This window comes from Lepidochelys kempii, chromosome 9 (genome assembly GCF_965140285.1).
Source record: "Lepidochelys kempii isolate rLepKem1 chromosome 9, rLepKem1.hap1, whole genome shotgun sequence".
NCBI lineage: Eukaryota > Metazoa > Chordata > Testudines > Cheloniidae > Lepidochelys > Lepidochelys kempii.
Window position 1 is genome coordinate 1,457,501 of NC_136388.1, and position 23,468 is coordinate 1,480,968.

At 45.5% G+C, this 23,468-nt stretch overlaps 1 protein-coding gene across 1 annotated transcript in view; it reads left to right on the forward strand.

Moving 5' to 3' along the window:
- The window catches only part of LSG1 (large 60S subunit nuclear export GTPase 1), a 24,232-nt gene extending 2,053 nt beyond the window's left edge, over positions 1 to 22,179 (forward strand). Inside the window, 13 exon segments of the mRNA XM_073358989.2 lie at positions 654 to 780; positions 3,687 to 3,807; positions 6,008 to 6,094; positions 7,043 to 7,129; positions 10,769 to 10,829; positions 11,409 to 11,585; positions 12,646 to 13,056; positions 13,348 to 13,449; positions 14,226 to 14,369; positions 14,740 to 14,863; positions 18,041 to 18,120; positions 18,773 to 18,943; positions 21,489 to 22,179. Coding sequence (XP_073215090.2) covers positions 654 to 780; positions 3,687 to 3,807; positions 6,008 to 6,094; positions 7,043 to 7,129; positions 10,769 to 10,829; positions 11,409 to 11,585; positions 12,646 to 13,056; positions 13,348 to 13,449; positions 14,226 to 14,369; positions 14,740 to 14,863; positions 18,041 to 18,120; positions 18,773 to 18,943; positions 21,489 to 21,668 — 1,872 coding nt within the window. The 3' untranslated portion in view covers positions 21,669 to 22,179.
- Positions 22,180 to 23,468: the final 1,289 nt, after the last annotated feature.

Here is a 23,468-nt window from a genome sequence, read left to right on the forward strand (position 1 = left end):
ACGCGCTATCTCAGAGTCCCCGGTGTGCCCACCCCCCTCCCCCCGCTGGGGAGCCCCCCCTCCTCCCCGGTGTGCCCACCCCCCTCCCCCCGCTGGGGAGCCCCCCCTCCTCCCCGGTGTGCCCACCCCCCTCCCCCCGCTGGGGAGCCCCCCCTCCTCCCCGGTGTGCCCACCCCCCTCCCCCCGCTGGGGAGCCCCCCCTCCTCCCCGGTGTGCCCACCCCCCTCCCCCCGCTGGGGAGCCCCCCCTCCTCCCCGGTGTGCCCACCCCCCTCCCCCCGCTGGGGAGCCCCCCCTCCTCCCCGGTGTGCCCACCCCCCTCCCCCCGCTGGGGAGCCCCCCCTCCTCCCCGGTGTGCCCACCCCCCTCCCCCCGCTGGGGAGCCCCCTCCCGCCGCCCCCCAGGGTGCCCAGACTAGCTCAGAGCGTTGGTCTCTCCTAGCGGGCACCGCAGCAGGTCAGTGCGGTGAACACCGGGAGAATCACTGTGTGGGTCCTGCTGTGCTGTCTGTGTCCTTGGCAAGAACTGCCCCCTGCCAGGCCAATGCCCTGAATCCTCCAGGCCCGGCCTGAACATGCCCCGGGGGCTGTGTTAAATGGCGTCTGACTTGGTGCTGACAGAGCAGCCTCGCAACACACCTGCTTTTCTTTGCAGTTACATACAAGTGAGTTAAATGACGGGTATGACTGGGGCCGCCTCAACCTTCAGTCGGTGACAGAACAAAGCTCGCTTGAGGAATTCCTTGCCACAGCAGAGCTTGCAGGAACCGAATTTGCGGCTGGTAAGTTTTTGACTATGCTAGAGACTCATCCTGATATGATGATTTGAAATGTAAAATATGTTGTTTATTAATAGGCATTAGGCATGTTAAAAGCTGGAGCATGTGGTTTTTGAGACTTTCCCTACGTTTTAGCATAAGCTGCTGTAGGATTACATAAAAACATAAGAACGGCCATACTGGGCCAGACCAAAGGTCCATCCAGCCCAGTATCCTGTCTTCTGACAGTGGCCCGTGCCAGGTGCCCCAGAGGGAATGAACAGAACAGGGAATCCTCAAGTGATCCATCCCCTGTTGCCCATTCCCAGCTTCTGGCAGACAGAGGCTAGGGACACCATCCCTGCCCATCCTGGCTAATAGCCATTGATGGACCTATTCTCCATGAACTTATCTAGTTCTTTCTTGAACCCTGTTATAGTCTTGGCCTTCACAACATCCTCTGGCAAGGAGTTCCACAGATTGACTGTGCGTTGTGTGAAGAAATACTTCCTTTTGTTTGTTTTAAACCTGTTGCCTGTTAATTTCATTGGGTGACCCCCTAGTGGCAGCAGGGAAATAAACTGCTTCAGAGTGAGAGGCTGTGCTCCTTCCCATGGGGGAAACCACCACATCTGAGTGCCTGCTAGGGGAAAGACTGACACCCCCTGGCGAGCAACAGGACAACACCCTGCCCCAGCAAGGAGGCAGCAAAAGGTACCCCCTTGGTTTTGTGTTTTGAGACTGCTTCCTTTTAGTTTGGTGGAGGATCACGCCTTAGGCCGACCCTCAGGCCTACCCTAAAAAGACAACCAAAGGAGCACAGAAGGGGGAAGGCAAATCCTGCTCTTAGTGGGGCTGATTTACCCCAGGCCCACCATCTCCAGAGAGGGAAGCACTAAGTCTGGCGAGACCAGGTGGTGTCTTGTCACAGTAGAGAAAGGCAGGACAAGAAGCAGTGGCTGGAAGTTAAAGCCAGACAAATTCAAATTAGAAATAAGATTCAAATTTTAATCAGTGGGGATGATTGCCCATTGGAACAAACTACCAAAGGAAGTGGTGGATTCTCCATCTCTTGATAGCTTCAAATCAAGACTGGATGCCTTTCTGGAAGATATTCTTTAGCTAAACACAATTTATTGGGGACATTGGGAGTAACTTCATTAAATTCTCTGGTCTTTGCTAGGTTGGATGTCAGACTGGATGATCTAATCACAGAAATGTAGGACTGGACGGGATCTTGATAAGTCATCTAGTCAGTTCCCTGCACTGAAGCAGAACTGGGTAATAACTAGACCATCCATTATAGGGGTTTGTCTACATGTTCTTAAAAATTTCCAACAATGGAGATTCCACGTCCTCCCTAGGTAATTTGTTCCATTGTATAACTATCCTGATAGGAAGGTTTTTTTTCCTAATGTCTAACCTAAGTCTCCCTTGCTGCAATTTAAGCCCCTTGCTTCTTGTCCTGTGCTTAGTGGTTAAGGAGAACAATTTATTGCTCTCCTCTTTATAACAACATTTTACGTACTTGAAGACTGTTATCCTGTCCCCCTCAGTCGTCTTTTCTCCACACTAAACAAGCTCATTTTTTTCAATCTTTCTGTTTAGGTCACGTTTTCTAGACCTTTAATCGTTTTTGTTGCTTTCTTCTGGACTTCTTCCAGTTTGTCCCCATCTTTCCCTAAGTGTGGTGCCCAGAGCTGGACACATTTCTCCAGCTGAGGCCTTACTAGCACTGAGTAGAGCGGAAGAATTATTTCTCATGTCTTGCTTGTAACACTCCTGCTAGTACATCCTGAATGATGTTTCCTTTTTTTTTTTTTTTTGCATCAGTATTACACTGTTGACTCATTTAGTGTATGATCTGCTGTAACCCCCAGATCCTTTTCTGCACTGCTGCTTGCTTGTCAGTCATTTCCCATTTTGTATGTGTACAATTGATTGTTCCTTCCTAAGTGTAGTACTTTGCATTTGTCCCATTGAATTTCAACCTAGTGGGGGCCTTCTGGCCTCAAATCTATGAAGAGTAGTCACTGAAAGGTGTTGCCAACTTATATTTCAGGGCTGGTCCACACAGATTTGCTCTGAAATAGCAACACTGGTTTTATAATCCCACCTTTCATTATTTTGGTGCAAGTCTGGGGGTGGGCATGCGTATTTTGAAATATTTGTCCTATTTGATTTTAATATCAGTTGGAAAAAGCTTGAATTAAGCTAAATTAAAATAGGGCACTGTTATTCCATATTAAGCATGCCCACCAACTGACTTATACCAAAACAATGGAAAATGTGAATTTAAACCCAACTTGGCTATTTCAGTGCAAGTTTGTGTGTCGAGGAGGCCTTATGTGGAATGTGTCATGGTATCAGTCCATCTCCTAATGGAACCAGATGCACATCACACAAATACACACAACACATGGAACGTTACTTTGCATTATCTGCAAAGAAGCCAAGATTTGAATGGGAACTAGTCCTTTTGTCCCTCTAGGTGAAGGTACTAGCAGAGGAGTGGGTGGAAAGCTTACAGAGCTGCTTTCTGCTCTATTGTTAGAGGACTTCAGTCTCCAGGTACTATTAATCTAATACCTTTCCCAAACATTGACAATCGTGTTAAAATCTTCCCAAAGTACTCAAACTGTGTTTATTGTAATGGTCAACAACTGATGCAACATCTGTAAACTGAAGCAGCATACACTGTGTTTGCACAAATTCACAGTCAGAATTTGCATATAATTATTGGTTTCAAGTGAGACCAGCAACAGTTGAATGGTATGAAGATCAATGGTTTTCGGTGGAAAGGTTTCCTGCCAGCTTGGCGTGTAATCCCACCACCTTCACATGGGTGTTCTTTTGTTGCAGCCCAGATCCTAACATCTGCACTTGCTGAGTGTGAATGTTAATGGCAGGGATTTTTCCTTTATAAACAGAGAAACTGAATATCAAGTTTGTTCCTGCTGTGGCGAGGACTGGCCTGCTGACAGCAGAAGAGACCAAAAATATCAAGAAACTCCATGAAGAAAACAGACAGTTTTTGTGTATACCAAGAAGGTAAGATCCAGCTCAGGGCAATACTGCAGTGTCTCCTCGGTTGAGTCTATTGGCATTTCAAGTGTACGTTTCCTTTTGTGGGGATTTACAGTTCAGCCATTATTATTCGCCACATTTATTCTAACATTTGCACTTGACTGAAATGTTGTCCTGGTGCTTGAATTTTTGATCTGAACGTACCAGTTACATCACAGAAACCTGCCACTGGTGCTGTGAGGGGTCCCAGCACCTCCTGATGGCCACTGGGCAGCAGTGCACTCTCAGTGAAACATACCAGGGTCAGTGTTGGAGTATGGGGGCCCAGCAGCAGAGCAGTTAGTGTGCTTGTTTAAATAAGGTGGGGCACCGGACAACTCAAAATACCATACGCTGCTTTGGGAGTGTCCACACTCGAGCTGGAAGGTGTAACTGGGTTGTTTTCACAGGGTACAGCTGCACTGGAGGTGTAACTGCCAGCTCAGGTGGATATTCCCGTGCTACCTTTGATTGAGCCAGCGTGCTAAAAAAATCGGGTGGTGGGATGGCCTCACTGCCCGAGTACAATCCCATTGGAAATCCTAGCTCTGGTTTTGGGGCAGCTAGCCATCCCGCCGTGGTGCAGCCAGACTTCAATGCTGGTTTTAGCATGCTAGCTCAACCAAAGAGAGCGTGGGTATGTCTCCCTGAGCTGGACATTACACTTCCAGTGTAGATGTACCTGGTGAAAACAAAGTGGTCCAGCAGCCAGCATGTTTTGCACATACTAGGGTATGCAATGTGCCCTAGTGGGTAGAGCACTGGACTAGGACTTAGGAGACCTGGGTTCTGTTCCCAACTCAGCCACTGGCCTACTGGGTGATCTCAGCCAAGTCACGTCACCACTCTGTGCCTCAGTTTCCCCATTTGTAAAATGGGGATATTGATACTGACCTCCTTTGTAAAGCGCTTTATGATCTACTGATGAAAATGGCTATATAAGAGCTAGGTGATGGTGGTGGTATTTGAAAGTGAGAACATTTCAAACTATTTTTGGTTGGTTGGTTTTTTGTATTTTTGCTGTTCATGACCATGTGAATCTGGGTAAAAGGGGGTTATTCCCTCTTCAGAAAAACTGTTGACTTCAGAGCTACTATATTTATAGAGGAGTGATTTAGATTTCATTCACCTAGTATTCTGTTGATGTGATTTCGGTAGGACACGCGTCCTGTTCTGTCGTTTCATTACTACTTCAAATTTAAAAAAAAAGTTCAGCTACCAGGTTGACTTGCAAAACAGCCAAATAAATTCTTGGTTGTGTGTAATACTCTATTTTTGAGCCACTTCATGGTGCTCAAACATATATGCTATGTACTGAATTGTTAACTAACTTGTTAATCTTTTTATTATAGTCGCTTGATAAAATAGTTGGGTTTTGTAATTCAAGGGTAATAGCCCTCCACCTGAATGCTCTAGTCTAAGGCCATAGCGTGAAGTCACGAAGTGCATTGTTATGTGTGGAGACAAAAAAAGCTTTAAAAATGCAGCTTACTTGAAACACAAATAGGACTATTACAATATGGATAGATTCGTTTCTTGTATTCTTGTTGGTTTAAAATTGACTCTTTAGCTCATCTACAATGCTGCTGTACAAGACCTTCCCAAGAACAGGATCCCTATGCAACAGCTTCAGATTGTAACTCTTCCTTGCATGCGGCATTAGTTCATTGCCTTCAGAAGCTGAACCAGTTGCAGAATTGAGAATCATAGGAATTAACATTTAAGATAATTGAATGGAATATAAGAGTTTTAACACTGAGAAAGATGCAGGTACTGATTATTTTTAAAAGTCAGTTCTTTAAAGAGGACTGTTAGTCTCAGCCACACTATTTGAGATCAGCCAGATAGAAGAGACTCTTAAACTCAAAAAGATCTAGCAGGAGAGACGAATCCCACATTCTTAAATATCCTATGCAATACAGTTGAGGAAACTGGCCTTTTGAATGAGAGATTTTAATGGATCATGGATTGCATTTTTCTGTTTAATGCTCTCATCACTTTTTGAAATGATATTTAAAGAGAACAAAGAAATATGATACCTGTGCATAAGAACAACAACCAATAAAATGCCTCAGAACCATCCAGAGCAAGTGTTCTTTCTGATCTTACTTTTATTGGACAAATATAACCGAGAAAACATTCTAAAACACTGTTATATGTTTCTTTCAATATATGATCATTCTAGACCATCCTGGGATAGGAGAACCAGTGCTGAGAAGTTAAAGCAAGCAGAGAGAGAGAGCTTTCTGGAGTGGAGACGACAGCTTGTTCAGTGAGTGTCCTACTTGGGCTTGATGCAACTAATCAATGACATTAGGGGAGGGATGGGTTTTCTATATCTTTGTTAGCGCTCTAAGGACACAGGGATTATGTCGTTTGCTCCTGGTAAATACAGGAAAAAACCCTTGGTGGACTGTCACCACTGTGATCCTGGTCCATCCTTGTGGCAAGTTTCTGAAAAGTACCCTGGTTATTATGAGGTTAAGAGTTTGGACCATATGTCATAGAATCAAAGCAATGTGGGGCTTAATAGAACCTTGAAAAGTCATTGAGTCCGGCCCTCTGCACTGAAGCAGGAGCAAGTAAACCTGTAAATCACATTTACGTATTGCAGGTTTCTCCTTTTTTCCAAAACAATGGTGGTTAATTTAGAATCCCCTCAGACTCTGCTCTGAGCCAAAGTACAATGTCATACCCATGCCCCTTTAGAGGAGGTGGGATAAGCATGTGTCTCCAGCGAATGCCAATGCCACTTCCAGTTTCTACAGGATAATGCTGCTCAAGAGAAATGTGAGGTACCCACCCCACATGGGAGCCGAGCGCAGCTGGCCCAGAGTGTAAGCTGCCAGGAATGGGCCCGAGTGCATTTTTTCCACATGCCAACTAGCTGTGTAGATACTGGGTGGCACGGGGGTAATTTCTTTGATCTGTTCTGATACCCTAGCTCTGAATTTTCCCAATTTGTTTGCTGATGGAGTTGGCTTTTCTTTGCTGTGACCAGTTGCCATCACATCATCTGTGTACTAATGGCACTAAGCTTGGTTTTCTTCAGGAGCTGAGATCTATTTACAGACCTCGCAGGAGGGGCACCTTAATGTTTGGGTCCCTGCCTTTTGTAGATTGCTCCGTGAGAGGCGAGTGTGGTGTAATTCCAAGCAGAGTTGGTGCTGTGTTTGCTGTCTAACATGATCTGCATGGGGAGTATCCTCTTTCTCTCTAGGCTAGAGGAAGAACAGAAACTGATTTTGACCCCATTTGAACGGAATTTAGACTTTTGGCGCCAGCTCTGGAGAGTCATTGAAAGAAGGTAACATTTATCGGTTTCTGTGTCGCGGATGATAAAAATCATGACTTAGAGAGAGATTGTTGGCTTTTTTTTTGTTTTTAATTTAAATCAGATGTTTTTTGTTCACACATTGCTAGTACTTTACTTTACTCCCACTTCATAGTCTTGAGTGGCTAATGTGGACATTTTGTAACTATGAAGCTTCAGACCTAAAATGCTCATCTATGCTGAAAACCTATCCAGGGCTTCGTTAGCATCCTCACTGTGAGAACAGCACAAACTGAAACATATGATTGATAAGCAGATAGCCCGTGCTGTGTTTGGAACCAGCTTCACCTTCCAATATATTGAACTTCACAAGTCAAGAAAACTGAAATACTCATAGTTTGCAGTCTGAAGTCAGTGACTTGTACTTCTAAGTCACTTAAATGCATTTGAAAACCCCACCCTTAAATGTCTAAATATGGACTTAGTAATATAACTTTAGGTTCCTATTTTTTAATATTTTGTTCTGTGTGTATTTAAAAATTAACAAAGTGATTGTGAACATACTGAAGGACTAAGTAACTTTTCATTATGAACACTTCATTAATTTTGTTTTGAAGTGACAAACACTTTATGCCACTAAAAGCTATTTAAGCCCCTCCCCTCCTCCTCCCCCCCCCCCCCCCAATTCTAGGCCCTGATGCTGCAGACACGTGTGCACGTGCTTCGCTTGCAGCACAAGTAATCCCATTGACATCAGCAACACCTGCAGCCCTCTTTTGTGGATTCCCTGGTGGACTTGCCTTCTAGGCTGTCCATTCAAAATCTTGTATCTGCTTTAGCCATCACCGCTACCCCACCCACATAGTCATTCCATGGCACTAGAGTGGTAGAGAAATTGTGTGTCCTGGAATAGTGGAGCATTTGAAAGCCAAGGCGATGTGGAGAGTGGGCTCCTGGTCTAGGGCCTCTTGCCATTCAGAAGAAGATTATTGGGGGCATTAACAACAACCTGGCATACCACAGAAATCTTTCTGTTTGCTCTGCTTAGCTGAAACAGAAAAGCAAAGCCATCTGCCAGTTTTTAATCTAGTTTAGGCATATAATTTCATTAGTAATTAACTTTCAGATTGTATCTCTACTGATTTTTCTGAAATTGAAAAATACTTCAGCAGCAAGGTCACAGTGATCTGCCCGTTTCATAAAGAGCCTCTTTGTTACTGTCTCAATGTCACAGGGGGGCTTTGGTTGGTGAGCACCCATGCTGTCAGAAACATCCTCCTTTGTATGCGCCCTTATGTCTGGTATCCAGACACCTTATACGTGCTTAGACAGTGGTGCTGGTCTGCACCGATCTGTGTGTTCTCCTTGGAGCTCATGTTTGTGGTCTAATCATAGAACTTGAAAATGGAAGAGACCTATTACACCAGTGGCTCTCAAACTTTTTTACTGGTGACCCCTTTCACATAGCAAGTCTCTGAGTGCAACCCCCCCCCCCCTTATAAATTAAAAACACTTTTCTAGATATTTAACACCGTTATAAATGCTGGAGGCAAAGCGGGGTTTGGGGTGGAGGTTGACAGCTCGCGACCCCCTGAGGGGTCCCAACCCCCAGTTTGAGAACCTCTGTATTACACCATACAGTCCATCTCCCTGGCAATATAGGCTTGCTCACTACTGGGCATTTTCTATAAGTGTTTGGTTCTGTCTAGTTCCAAAAGTCTCAGGCAATTGGACATCTACCATTTCCTTCTCCTTACTATACACGGTCCTAATACATTGCTATCAGGATGATAGTCAGCTTTTATTATTTCTGTCCCATCTGACGCATGATATGATTCCTCGTGTCTGGCTTTCACTCCCTTCAGACATAGCTGGTAATAGTCAGTTTTTCTCTGTGTGATGTTTAATGGACTCTCACTACATCATTTTGTAACTATGTCTCTAGTCATAAAATTCCCCACCAAGCAGTCTAATCTCAATGCCGAAACACATGTACGGGCTCTCCCTCCATCTCTGAGGTGATCCTGTTGTCACATATCTGATCAGGCTCCCTCTTCTGCTGGCTCCAGATACCAAATCCTCTGTGTGCTTTAAGCTTCCCTCGGTCTCAGCAGGCTGAAGCACCGGTTGCTCTCTTGCCTCTGGCACGTTTCCTGGGCACTAATGGTTTGGGAGTCAGGTAGATAATCAGCTGAACATGAGCTCTCATTGCGATGCTATGGCCAAAAGAGCTCATGTGATCCTGGGATGCATCAACAGGGGAACCTTGAGTAGAAATGGAGAAGTTATTTTATCTCTATATTTGGCACTGGTGCGACTGTTGCTGGAATTCTGTGTCCAATTCTAGTGACCACAATTCAAGAAGAATGTTAATAAATTGGAGGGGGTTCAGAGAAGAACTATGAGAACAATTAAAAGGATTAGAAAACATACCTCATAGTGATGGTCTCTAAGAGCTCAATCTATGTAGTCTAACAAAGAGAAGGTGAAGTGGTGACTTGATTACAGTGTATAGGTATCTATACAGGGAACAAATATTTAATAATGGGCTCTTCAGTCTAGCAGAGAAAGGTACAATGTGATCCAGTGGCTGGACTTTGAAGCTAGACAAATTCAGACTATAAATAAGGTGTACATTTTTAACAGTGAAGGTAATTAACCACTGGAATGATTTACCGAGGGTCGTGCTGGATTCTTCGTCACTGACCATTTTAAAATCAGGATTGGATGTTTTTCGAAAAGATCTGCTCTAGGAATTGTTTTGGAGAAGTTTTCTGCCCTGTGCTATACAGGAGCTCAGAGTAGATGAGCACAATGGTCCCTTCTGGCCTTGGAATATAGGAATTCCAGGATTCAGCAGTTTCATAGTATCAACTCCTTCATATCAACCAGAATCTGACTCATATTCATTGTGGTAAACTGCTTGATTTGGGAAGGAGTTTTTCCCAAGGGCACACTGGCAAGGACTGTGTGTGTGAAGGAACTGTTTCAGTTGGAGTTCTGAGCAGGTTTGACTCTTGGAATCAGATGAGCTTATCCTGCATGATTTATCTCCTGGGGCTTTCCCTTCTCCTCATGCACTGCTTGGCAGTCAGCGAGCTTTTTCCAGAGAACAGGCAGCAGTCTGTGCTAGCAGACCTGCAGTCTAAGGGGAATTATTAGGATATGGGCAAGAATTACATTAATGAGAGTCCCAGCTAAATCACGCTATGTCCCTCTGGAAGTGACTCCATATATCTTTCTCCAGTAACACCTCATGCAGTTTCTCTACTGAATACAAAGCTGATCCCAAACACTGTCCCTGGATGTCTAGATGTGTTGAAAATTCTCCTCACTTCCCTTTGCCCAGCAATTATATTGCAGTTAGAGGGTGTCAGCTGTGTGAAACGCACTTCAATTTGGTACAAATTAGGGAGGGTGACTTTATGGGACATTATAAATTGGCTGTAAGGGAAAGTCTGGTAATACCAGACTTTCCCTTACAGCCAATGAGTCGTCCTGTCATGGGCCAGTTAAGTGAGAGTATTTAGTGGAACTAGTAAACACGATTGACAGGTGAAATTCCATCTCTTAAATTTCCCTGAAAAGAAATAATAACAATCGTGTGCTGTGCTCCATGGTTTCCTTTGTAATAATGCAGCAAAAGGTGCTTATTGGCCTTTTATTTTGCAGTGACATTGTGGTTCAGATAGTAGATGCCAGAAATCCTCTCCTGTTTAGATGCCAAGATCTGGTAAGTTAAGTGAAGCAAATGTCCTTCTAAACTACTGTCCTTGTCTCAGTGCTCACTTTGACTGTATATAACTTTATATACAGTATAATCATATAATCAAAAGCAGTGCAAAATCAAAAAAACAGTGGATTACTGTTATCCTAAACATTTAAAAGAAATATTGGAAATTACAGAAACAGCAGCCATTTAATGAAGCCTCTGAAATAAAATGTCCTGCAGTAACAAAATGGCAAACTTGATAAATACTGAGTCAGCTTTGGGACTCAGTACTCCAAGATCTGGAGCCTTTCTGTTCCACACCTGCATGAGAATGTAGGGTATATTGTGTATGTAAATGCCAGCTGTGTCTGGCCCTTTGTGCTGCAAATGTCCACTTTGTGCAAGCAGTCCCAGTAAATGCATTTGCAAATCAGACATGCAGCTGTGTGCGGAACCCTTTGTAAATCAGGCCCTAATGGTACAATTGTTGGTGAGCCTACCGAAGGGTACACTGAAGCAGGCCTAATTTTACTTTACTTTGATGTTGGACTGCAGCAGTTTCCAAATCAGAATACTGTCTAATCCTTTTGTGTTCTCCAGGAATGTTACGTGAAGGAAATGAGCAGCGACAAAGAGAACATCATTCTGCTAAACAAGGCGGATTTGCTGAGCAAAGAGCAGCGCGGGGCTTGGGCGCAGTTCTTTGAGAGAGAAGGTGTTAAAGTTGTGTTCTGGTCAGCCTTGGCAGAAGGCATACGGCTGAGTGCTAAACTTAAGGTAGCTTAAGTCACTTGTTGACGTGTGGTTGTGTGTGTGTCTGGTGAATTGTGAAGACTGAGATGTATGTTTTTCTTGCAGTCATGCTTGCAGTAGTGTAACTGAACTCCAGAGAAAGAGGGGAAATACCCTCTTCCTTAGGGAAGGGTAACTGCTATGCTTCAAGGGTAACTGCTATGCTTCACTCTAGAGCAGGGGTTCCCAAACTGTGGAACACGAGACATCTCGGGGGGAATGCGGGAGAAATTGGGTAATGGTGACTTTTATTTATGAATTATTTTATTTATTGCATTTTCATAGTAGGCTACTCAGATGAAGCTTTAAAACTTTGTGGGAATTTGTTATATAAAAATACGGTAGTTAATTTACTTCAAGATGTACACAATGAGAACCCAGATGCACAGAGACGCTGATGTACAGAGTCCTCACCTCCAATCACCGTACAGTGCGGGTTCAGTTGCCCAGCAACTGTTCAGTCTAACTCAGCTCAGAACTTAGGGGTTTTTGGTTGTATGTCGCACTATACGTATGTCTGTACGTAACAGTGCAATATGGATAGATGGCTCAAGAAGGGTAGCTTTAAGAACACCCCACGTATCCGTGATGAGAAGTGGGGGTACGCGGGCAGCTGGTAGGTCTGGAAGGGGGTATGCAATAAGACAAGTTTGGGAAGATCTGCACCGTTACCAAATAGATTTCAGTGGCAGATAGAGATGTGCACTGAAAGCTGTTGTGAAATGGCAGACTATCCCCTTCAGTTCACATAGCACAGCTGTTGCAGTCCTTTTTCAAGACACATGAAATAAGTACTGAGCAAAGATGTGAAGCCACTAGAGGAAGACATCTACTGACCTCCAAACTCTCAGACCGCTGCTGACACAGGAGTGTTGCATGGGTTATTGGCAGTCTGCAGTAATCCTGTAAAATAGATAAGGGGGGTGAGAATTAAATCTGTCTGAATAGATTTATACAGTACAATAATTATTTCCCCACAGCACTGCTGCTGGTTACGTTCCGCCCTCTCTCTATTCCATCCATGAAACTCTCATTCTTTACCCAGGGACTAGAACCTGAGGAGGCAAGTGACTCTGAAGATGGCGGGTCCAGTGAGGAGGAGCACAGTGCCCTGCAGAGCAGTGCAGAAAGCGCACTCAGGGGTAACGCTCTGCATCTTGAAAGCAGAGTCCTGGGCAGTGATGCCGACGACAGTGATGAATATGAGGACTGTGAAGAGGAGGAGGATGCCTGGCAGACCTGTTCTGAAGATGATGGTGAGGAAGAAGTAAATTCCAATAACCCAAGCTGTATGGAAAGCAGGACTGACAGGGCTTTCGGGCAAAGCCCAGGGCCACTGCAGAGCAGGCACATCAGTAACTTCAGCCACCTGGCACAGAAAAAGGAACTGCTGGAGATATTCAGAACGATACATACTGGGAAGAAGGTGAAGGAGGGAGAGGTCACGGTAGGGCTGGTAAGTTGGAGCTTGTACTTAAAATAGACTAACGTGGTCCAAGAGCCTTGCAGTGTGGAATGTACGCTTGTCCAGAAGGCCCGCTTCCCATGAGGACAAAATCCGGGCAAGTGAAATCAGTAAGGATTCAAAGTGTGGATTCATTTTAAGCACTGCAGCCTTGCAGCTTTCTACAGTACAACTTTCAAATGGTGCTTAGATTGACGGTTAGTCCCTGTGCCAAACCTATTAGTAGCTTAATAATGCCTTGCCTGGTATGACTGTCTTATCAATCCACTTTCTGCCTTCCAGGTGGGTTACCCTAATGTTGGTAAGAGCTCAACAATCAACACGATCCTTGGAAACAAGAAAGTGTCCGTGTCTGCCACGCCAGGTCACACAAAGCACTTTCAGGTATCATTGGGGTGCTGGCATTTCAGTCACCTCCAGCTGAAGGAAACTTGATTGCAAGGTGGCTTTCCCCCCATGGCAGAAGCTGGGAGTTCTCAAATCTCTGATCTGGATGCCATGTATTATTTTGACTGTGCCAGTGCGGTTTAGGAATGTCTGATCATGCTCGCTGGCAGGGGTTCTCAAGGGTTTTCATCGTGTTGGCTACAGCTTGGAGAGAGTAACACATGAGAGCTTCTGTTCTGATGGAAATATTTTCCATATTCCATTGTAAATGTGGTACTTGGCCATCCTCTGTCCATCAGCACATGGCAAGAAGGAGTCCTCAGGCAGAAGTAGGTACTACTTTAGATTCCTAGAGGTCAGGAAGCACCTTCCGTAGCATAAAGAGCAGGAAGAGTATCGTCCTTGACTGTTCTGCTTTGCCCCAACTTGGGGATGATAGAATCTTTTCAGACTGCAAGGAAAAGCCTTCAGAGCTGTCACACTTCTTTGTCCCTGGGAGACACTGGTACAAAACTGGGTTCTTGTGACTTTCTGTTCTTCCTTTAGCTGCCACCTTCATGCTGAGCAAAGTGTAGGCTCCGGCTGGCCATCTCCATGCCACACTGTAGTGTTGTGGAGTTTCTGCTTGGTGAATCTTCCCCTGCACTAGCGTTTTTTTTTCTCTCACCCCACCCACACCCAACTTTACTGTGATTTTTCTGCCTCTCATTCCCTTTCCTCGCTTGGAACATACATCGGATGCTCGGTGACCTCTGCTTTTCTTTTCCTTGTAGACTCTATATGTGGAGCCTGGCCTGTGTCTCTGCGATTGTCCTGGTCTGGTGATGCCATCCTTCGTCTCTACAAAGGCAGAGATGATCTGCTGTGGAATTTTGCCTATAGACCAGATGAGGGACCATGTTCCACCTATCTCTCTAATATCCTTTGCTCGGGGTTTGGAAATGTTTGGCATGTGGTAACACTTAGATGTGAAATATACTGTATGCTAGCTGGGACTAAGGCTGTCTGGCCATATTTATTGAAGTCAGTGGAGTTGCCCGAGGGATGAAATAGACCTCTGTTTCTGTCATCTTCTGCTTTTGTTCTTTTGAGTTGTGTTATTTTAAGATAATCCTTATTGTGGAGGCTCATGTGTCTTTCCTTTTTCAACCTATATAATCAAGTCTCAAAGTCATTCTTTACTCTTAAAAGCAAAGTAGTCTTCCTGAGTAACCTACAATACCTTTTGCCTGTGCAACCAGTGCATGCAGAACAGAACTCAGCCTGTGGCTTCCTTCACTAGCTCACATTTGCCAGCATATCCCTCGACATGTTTTAGAAGCAACCTATGGAATAAATATCATAAAACCCAGAGAAGATGAGGAGCCAGATCGCCAACCAACATCTGAAGAGCTGCTAACAGCATATGGATGTGAGTGATGATACCCTAACACCCACCCCCGCAATACACTTAGCCACTGAAGCATAGGGTTAAATTCAGTTTCACACTTGGGTGTCTCAGGTACTAAAACCTTCCTTCTTCGACTATGAGGCCTTTGCTGGAGGCCATGTGTAGATGGCTAATTCTCTGTATGTGTTATAGTTACTCCAGGGCAAATTCTGTGCTAAAAAATTATGTGCCCAGTATTTTAAAATTCTGCAAAGTTTTGCATATTTTATTTGTCAAAATAACAATATACTCAAAATACCTGTTAGCAAGTATGTCTGTAACAATACAGACAACAAAAAAATTCCCCTAGGAGTAGAGAGTTAAAGAAACCCCTACGACAACCCAGTTCCTGTTTCTCTGTTATGCTTTCGTTGGGCGCCTCAGTCTGGGTGTGTCACATGTGCCAGCTGAGCTCATTTTGGGGGAGAACTCTGCCCCTCTGGTCTCAGACACCCGCACCCTCTTACTCCCCAGAGCCCAGCTGCAGGATCCCCCCCACCCCCGCCAGCCCAAACACTCCCTCCCTCCCCGCCAGATCCCTGCGATCCAGAGGGAGAAACAGCCTGATGCTGGGTCCTGGACTTGTACAGAATTTCCTGCACTGAGAACCATAGCTGCCCGGAACCTCTCAGCACCCCTTTCCCCCGGCAGCGTCCTGTATTTGTGAGCTGGAGAGCTGAGCTCTGCTGGGCCAGCAGCCCCTACAGGCAGCCGGCAGTTTGGCAGCACAAATTCTGCATTGGGCAGTGGTGCAGAATTCCCCCAGGAGTATATCGTTATGCTTTGCAAATTTGCTTCCTGTAGATGAAATAACCCTAATCAGAAGGCATTTACATAAAACATACATATCTGAATGGTACCTGGCAATGATCTTGAACATGGAAGTTGGTTTGTGATACTCATCTTGTTCGGTGCCGGATGCCAACACTCCCGAATCAGTCAGCAGAGTCAATCTGAGCTAAATGCAACAGGTATTTAGCTCCCTCTTCTGAGGACTGAGTGTACTCTCTGGTGTGTTTAATCTTAGAATCATAGAATATCAGGGTTGGAAGGGACCTCAGGAGGTCATCTAGTCCAACCCTCTGCTCAAAGCAGGACCAATCCCCAATTAAATCATCCCAGCCAGGGCTTTGTCAAGCCTGACCTTAAAAACTTCAAAGGAAGGAGATTCTACCACCTCACTAGGTAACACATTCCAGTGTTTCACCACCCTCTAATGAAAAAGTTTTTCCTAATATCCAACCTAAACCTCCCCCACTGCAACTTGAGACCATTACTCCTTGTCCTGTCATCTTCTACCACTGAGAATAGTCTAGAACCATCCTCTCTGGAACCACCTCTCAGGTAGTTGAAAGCAGCTATCAAATCCCCCCTCATTCTTCTCTTCTGCAGACTAAACAATCCCAGTTCTCTCAGCCTCTCCTCATAACTCACGTGTTCCAGACCCCTAATCATTTTTGTTGCCCTTCGCTGACTCTCTCCAATTTTTCCACATCCTTCTTGTAGTGTGGGGCCCAAAACTGGACACAGTACTCCAGATGAGGCCTCACCAATGTCGAATAGAAGGGAACGATCACGTCCCTCGATCTGCTGGCTATTCCCCTACTTATACATCCCAAAATGCCATTGGCCTTCTTGGCAACAAGGGCACACTGCTGACTCATATCCAGCTTTTCGTCCACTGTCACCCCTAGGTGCTTTTCCGCAGAACTGCCACCTAGCCATTCGGTCCCTGGTCTGTAGTGGTGCATGGGATTCTTCCGTCCTAAGTGCAGGATTCTGCACTTGTCCTTGTTGAACCTCATCAGATTTCTTTTGGCCCAATCTTCCAATTTGTCTAGGTCCCTCTGTATCCTATCCCTACCTGCCACCGTATCTACCACTCCTCCTAGTTTAGTATCATCCGCAAATTTGCTGAGAGTGCAATCCACACCATCCTCCAGATCATTTATGAAGATATTGAACAAAACTGGCCCCAGGACTGACCCTTGGGGCACTCCACTTGATACCGGCTGCCATCTAGACATGGAGCCATTGATCAGTACCCATTGAGCCTGACAAGCTAGCCAGCTTTCTACCCACCTTATAGTGCATTCATCCAGCCCATACTTCTTTAACTTGCTGACAAGAATACTGTGGGAGACCGTGTCAAAAGCTTTGCTAAAGTCAAGAAACAATACATCCACTGCTTTCCCTTCATGCACAGAACCAGTAATCTCATCATAGAAGGCGATTAGATTAGTCAGGCATGACTTTCCCTTGGTGAATCCATGCTGACTGTTCCTGATCACTTTCCTCTCATGTAAGTGCTTCAGGATTGATTGATTCCTTGAGGACCTGCTCCATGATTTTTCCGGGGACTGAAGTGAGGCTGACTTGTCTGTAGTTCCCAGGATCCTCCTTCTTCCCTTTTTAAAGATGGGTGCTACATTAGCCTTTTTCCAGTCGTCCAGGACTTCCCCCGATCGCCATGAGTTTTCAAAGATAATGGCCAATGGCTCTGCAATCACAGCCGCCAACTCCTTTAGCACTCTCAGATGCAGCGCATCCGGCCCCATAGATTTGTGCATGTCCAGCTTTTCTAAATGGTCCCTAACCACCTCTTTCTCCACAGAGGGCTGGTCACCTCCTCCCCATGCTGTGTTGCCCAGCGCAGCAGTCTGGGAGCTGACCTTGTTCTTGAAGACAGAGGCAAAAAAAGCATTGAGTACATTAGCTTTTTCCACATCCTCTGTCACTAGGTTGCCTCCCTCATTCAGTAAGGGGCCCACACTTTCCTTGGCTTTCTTCTTGTTGCCAACATACCTGAAGAAACCCTTCTTGTTACTCTTAACATCTCTTCTCTAGCCTAACAGTGATTGTGTTTTGGGGGGTTGTCAAATCTCTTCATTCCCTTCTGACTAGAATGCTTCTAGATGCCCCTTGCAGTCAACAGCGTTCCCCATACCTGGTGACAGCTTTCATCTCCCATCCCCCGCTCTTCCCAACAAGCCGAGCATTAGACTGGGATTTGGAGAGGGCATGGGCTTTTTCTCAAAAGAAAGGACTGCACTAGCAACAGCAGTACCTATTGCATAGCTGTGGGGGGGTCTCTTCCCTTGATAGAGAGTCTGCTATAACTTGCCTCTGAATCTTAACCTTCTGCTGCCTTTCTCCCAGATATGAGAGGATTTATGACAGCTCATGGGCAGCCAGACCAGCCAAGATCAGCGCGATATGTGTTGAAAGATTACGTCAGTGTAAGTTCTCACTACCACTGTTATCTATTCTGCTCAAGCAGCTCTGCCTTTGGGGGATGAAGGAGTGCGATACGCTGAAGTGTTTCTTTAGCCAAAAATCTATAATCTGGGGTTTTAATCAAAAAGAGACTAAAACGAATGGGCTCTCTCTGCTGATGACCGTTAGAAAGGTGGTTTTGTGTGTGATGGCAGAAAGAGACATGCTAGACAGCTCATGCTTGCTAGAGAGGAAGGAGTATCTATAAAATGTACAGCACATAGTTAAAAAGAGAACTCATTTTGGTTAGTGGGCCATGCACTGGCCTTATTATGACCGCAGTGCCCATAACCGTTACAATAATAATCCTTTGCACTTCCATAATCCCTCTCATTGGATGAGCCTTATTAGACCTCATGGCACCATTGGGAGGTCTGTATTGTACCCATTTGGCAGCCAGGCAAAATGAAACATTGTGCATAAGGGACTTGCCAAGAGTTAGAGCGAGTCTGTGGAATAGAGCCCAGGAGTCCTGACATTCGGTCTGCAGCTCCTAGCCACTAGACATAGTTTTGCTCTCTGAACTTGTGGAGTCCACCCTTGCCCTTTCAGGGTCTGGCTGTGAGATTCTTGCCACGAGGATGAAAGCCATTGATTGACTGATTAATTTTACAGGGTAAGCTGTTGTATTGCCATCCTCCTCCTGGCATTGACCCAAACGACTTCCAACACCAGCACGAAAGATATACACAGCACAGAGCTGTGCACGGCAATGCAGAAAAGTCCGAAAGGAATCAGAACGCAAAACAAATTGAAAATGTGGTGGACAAAACATTTTTCCACCAGGTAAGTTCTGGAGTAGTTGCCTTAGAGACATCTATGCTAGTACCAATTTGTCAGCATCTTCAGAGTGTAACCAAAAAAAGTAACCATGGAGGATGTTAAACAGCAGGTCCTAAAGTTAGACATTTACGAATCAGCAGGTTTGGATAACTAGCATCCAAGAATTTTAAAAGCCTTGCCAAAGGAGCACTTTGGACTGTTAATGTTGACTTTTAATATCTTGGACCTCTGGAAGTTCTTCTTTAAGTGGATTCCCTAAGGGTGTTCCACTGTAGATGCGGTAGCACCCTGCGCCGGGGATAAGAGATCGGTAGCTGTGCCTGTTGGGGTGCACATACTCTTCCCCATCTCGTGCCGTGAGCGGCGTCTGTATAGCACTGTATAGTCCAACTGCCCTCAACAGCGGCTGTTGGTCTGGTGTGGAATCCTCAGCAGAGCCCTTCAGACATCCATAGCCTTAGTAGCAGAAGTGGTTCCATTATAACGTTCTATATCTTAGCCGTTTCCTTGAATTTTTTTTTCTTTCTCCGATTTAAAAAATAAAAAAAAAATCTGTTGCTCTTTCCTCCCCGTTATTCTTTAGCCTAGCGTAGGTTTCTTTTTCTATGCCCTTCCCAATTGGGAAGCTCTCCCTTCTCGGGGTTTTGCCCAGATCCCCCGGGTTCAAGAGGTGCCTCTCTTGTCGTGAGACCATTCCTGTCAGTGACGGTCACTTCCAGTACATATGCTGTCTCAGGGAGGGACATGTCTCTCAGAAGTAGTCACTGCCTCAAATGAAAGGCTCGGTCCAGAAAGGACTGGGAACTGAGGCCAAACCTTTCACTAATGGAGAGCTCTCATTGAGGCCAGGGTCTGAGGCTGGTCATAACCCCTCCTACGCGGCGGTCACCATCGGCAGACGATCATCAGCCGACCCTCATTTGCCACGCACCACCAAGAGAAAATCAACACTCTCCCGCCCAGATGAAAAGAAGCAGGCCACTGGCTCACCCTTTAAGGAGCCGCCTCAGAGAAAGGCATCCCCTGTCAGGTCAGTAGCCTCAGCGTCTTCAGGGGTGAGACTTAGCTCCCGCGATCATCCGGGCACCTCCGGTACTGGTGTTGAGGAGAGGTCCAAGGACCCTAAACGGGCAGGACCACAGACAGAAACCCTGTCCTTCAGCACTGAGAAGGACTCTACAAGAATTTCAAAATCGGTACCACTTGCCTCAGCCAAAACAACTTTGAATGCTTCTGCACCGAGCAAGCCCTCGATACTGACATGACCCTTGGCTCCATCTACACTGGCTGCTCAAGAGAATGCACTCCACCCTTAGCACCGACAATGTCCCCATCTCTGCACACCCACGGGTGCCAATGATGCTGCTCCTGGTACCACAGGAGTTTAGATAGCCAAAGGACCTGATAGTGTCTGACATCCCAGAGTTGTCACTTCTCCGTAGCCAGCTGTCTGCACTTCGTGCCTCTTCCCCGGAGACACAGCACCACTCTCCTTCACCACCCTTCTCTAGAGAGGAAGAGAAGGAGGAAGACGAGGAGTATTCCATTGCCTCACACAGTCCTCCATCATATCAGGCCCAACCGCACAGAGAATCATCTTCTTGTCCGTGATACCTGGAGACCAGAAGTGAACCAGGTCTCTGGTATGGGCTCCCCAAGGATGCAAACCCATAACAATTCCCCATATTAGCCCTTTTGGGACCCAGGGGCTGCATATAGGGTGTACTTCACAAACCACCTGCAGAGCAGAGACAGACACAAATGAGATCTCCATCTTCATCAGTCTCTAGACTGCCTGAGACAGAACAAGAAGTGCTAGAGGAACAAGAGGAAGAGGTTACACCACCAACTCACTTCTCATCTTTCCCCCAGGAACTGTCCCACAGGTTGTGGACTCTCTCAGGGTCCCTCTGGAGGAAGTCAGAGCAACAGCACAGGTTGCTTGACATCTTGCAAGCTCTACATTGGCAAATATAGCATTTCTGATCAACGGAATGATCTGGCAGACCCCGGAGTCCATAGCACCCACCTGCAAGCAAGCGGACAAAAAATAGTGTGTCCCCGCTAAAGAAATGGAATTTCTTTTTTTCCCACCCCATTCCAAAACTCCCTTGTTGTCAATGCAGTACAGGAGACATTCACAGTTAGGCCCAAACTGAGATGCCCATGTGCTGGGTATTTCACAGGTGGGCAGAAGCATGAACGAATCCCAGCAGAGTGGCCGCAGTGTTGCTCTGCAAAGGCCATTACAGCCCAATGACGACTGAAGTAGACCACTGCAATCCCAATGTGCCCCTAGGCAGCAGTCTGACCTATGGCCCTCTGGGGCTCTGCCTCTTACACTGCTAGGCAGGAATCCCTGGCAGACTTTGGCTCTGCTGTGCTGCACGACACCACTCCCACTTTGCCAGAGGAACCTCTGCAGCTCTGGATGTGCCTCCTAGCATGTGGATTGGCTTATGCCTGATGTTAAAATTAATATGTTGTAATTTAATCTACAGTTAAATGCCTCAGTGCTTACACGTTTGCAAATATTTATTGTTTTTAGGAGAATGTCCGTGCTCTGACGAAAGGTGTTCAGACTGTGATGGGATATAAACCTGGCTGTGGGCCTGTGCCTTTGGCTGCATCCAGCTCCGAGAACGTCAGAGGAAAGCCCTGGAAAAAACATGGGAATAAAAACAAAAAGGAGAAGGTTCGCAGAATCACCAAGCACCTAGATGCATAGCTGAGGCATTAGCCAAATGTGCTTGCTGCCAGGCTGGAGACCGCAATATGTCCTACATATTATGCGAACACACTGAAGCAGAAAGGATAAACCAGCATCAGTGTTTCACACTGAAAATCTGACTGTGTGACAAACTGCCTGGGGCAGGTGTGTGAGGTCAGACTCTGCCACACGGTGTTTCTTCCTTCGGAGAAAGAAACAAAGCTCCCTGCTAACCATCAAAGAACTTGCCATTGGTCTCTCCTGGAAGCAGGTCAGTTTAGGCTTTTAACTGCTCCTGAAAAGTCGGCCCTTTTGCCGAGAGTGGTTGGAGTCATTTTACGAGTATGTTTAGCTTCCAAACCTATTTTATAGCTCTGGAGGGTTAAACAAAAACCTGTACAACTGACTAAGAAGTTAAATAATTGAATCTTATTGGATAAAGTTTGTTACATTTGAGACACTTTCACCTGTTTCCTTTTTTTAATCTGTTCTGGTGAATTCTGGCAGAACATAAATTAATGTTCAACAAGTTAGTCGTGAATTTTTTTTGATATTTAGTTCTGGCAACAGGCATGGTGTATCTGTATTGAAGCCACTGCCTTCTCGCTGCTTGGCCAGTGCAACATTCAGTAGAGTTTGTCTCTGGAAACTTTTCTGTCGGTTTACTGGCAAAGTAAAGAGCTGCAGATGTAGCTGGGCCTGAACATGCTGTGGGGAAGGAAATGTGGCTCCATGTTCCATTGGTTTTGGAGTTAACGCTTATATACGTTTTTCCATTTATCTCTTAAAACAGTCTCCATCTGACTGAGTACTAGTCTCTTTGCTGCCTAATTTGTCCCAGATCAATTTGATTTTATGTCCTGTATGTGGCCATGTCTTACTATGTCTCATCAAAGGTCTGGTACTGGGCAGATGTAGATATAAAATAGCCAGTAACAGAAGCATCATATGTAAAACCAGAATTGAGCCCCAAAATAATTCAAACTAATGAGCCTATATTAGTTACAGAAATATTCAATCTTCAAGAATTCAGTGTGACTTCAGTGGCAGGACAAGCTCAACAAATACTGCCAAAGTTGAGAAAAATCCAAACTCCACAAGTATGTGTCAAAGGCCAGAGCAACCCATCCAGGCTAGGGTTGCACACTGAGTCCTCTGCATCCATCTGTCGTTACCATTCCTGATCCAGTGGCAGGGAATAATAGGACTGGAAAACATTATGAGCTTAGTTAACTAGTGCTTTGTTTTTCCAGGTTATAAAGTAGAATAACTGCCCTTGATGTTCTCTAGTAATCATTCTGTGCCAAAAAGTTAAATTCTGCGCACAATATTTTAAAATTCTGCATATTTTATTTGTCAAAATAACACAATATAATCACACCAGTTTCAGTTATTTTTAGTCATTTATTTCAAAATACCTGTCAGCAAGTATGTCTCTAACAATACAGACAACAAAAAAGATTCAGGAAATGTTTTTTGACAAATAGATTCCTTACTAGGCATATTGATACAGAACTCTTGAGTAATAATTCATTTAAACTACAATACAGAACCATATTTCCCGCACCCCTCAGAAGCAGTGTAAAGGCTTGGGGGAGTCAGGGATAATGGAGGAGCTGAGGGAGAGGGAAGTAAATTGCTTGGAAGGAGCCTGGGTGTGAACTTGGAGGGTTGTTGGGTATGGGTGGAAAAAGAATGGAACAGGTTTTTGGAGGGGGCAGGAAGGGATTGTTAGGGAGCTTCCCCCATGCAGACCCTGGCTAACCCCTAGCCTTTCCCATTCGGTCAGGCACATGTGTCTGTGTCCTCACCCATCCG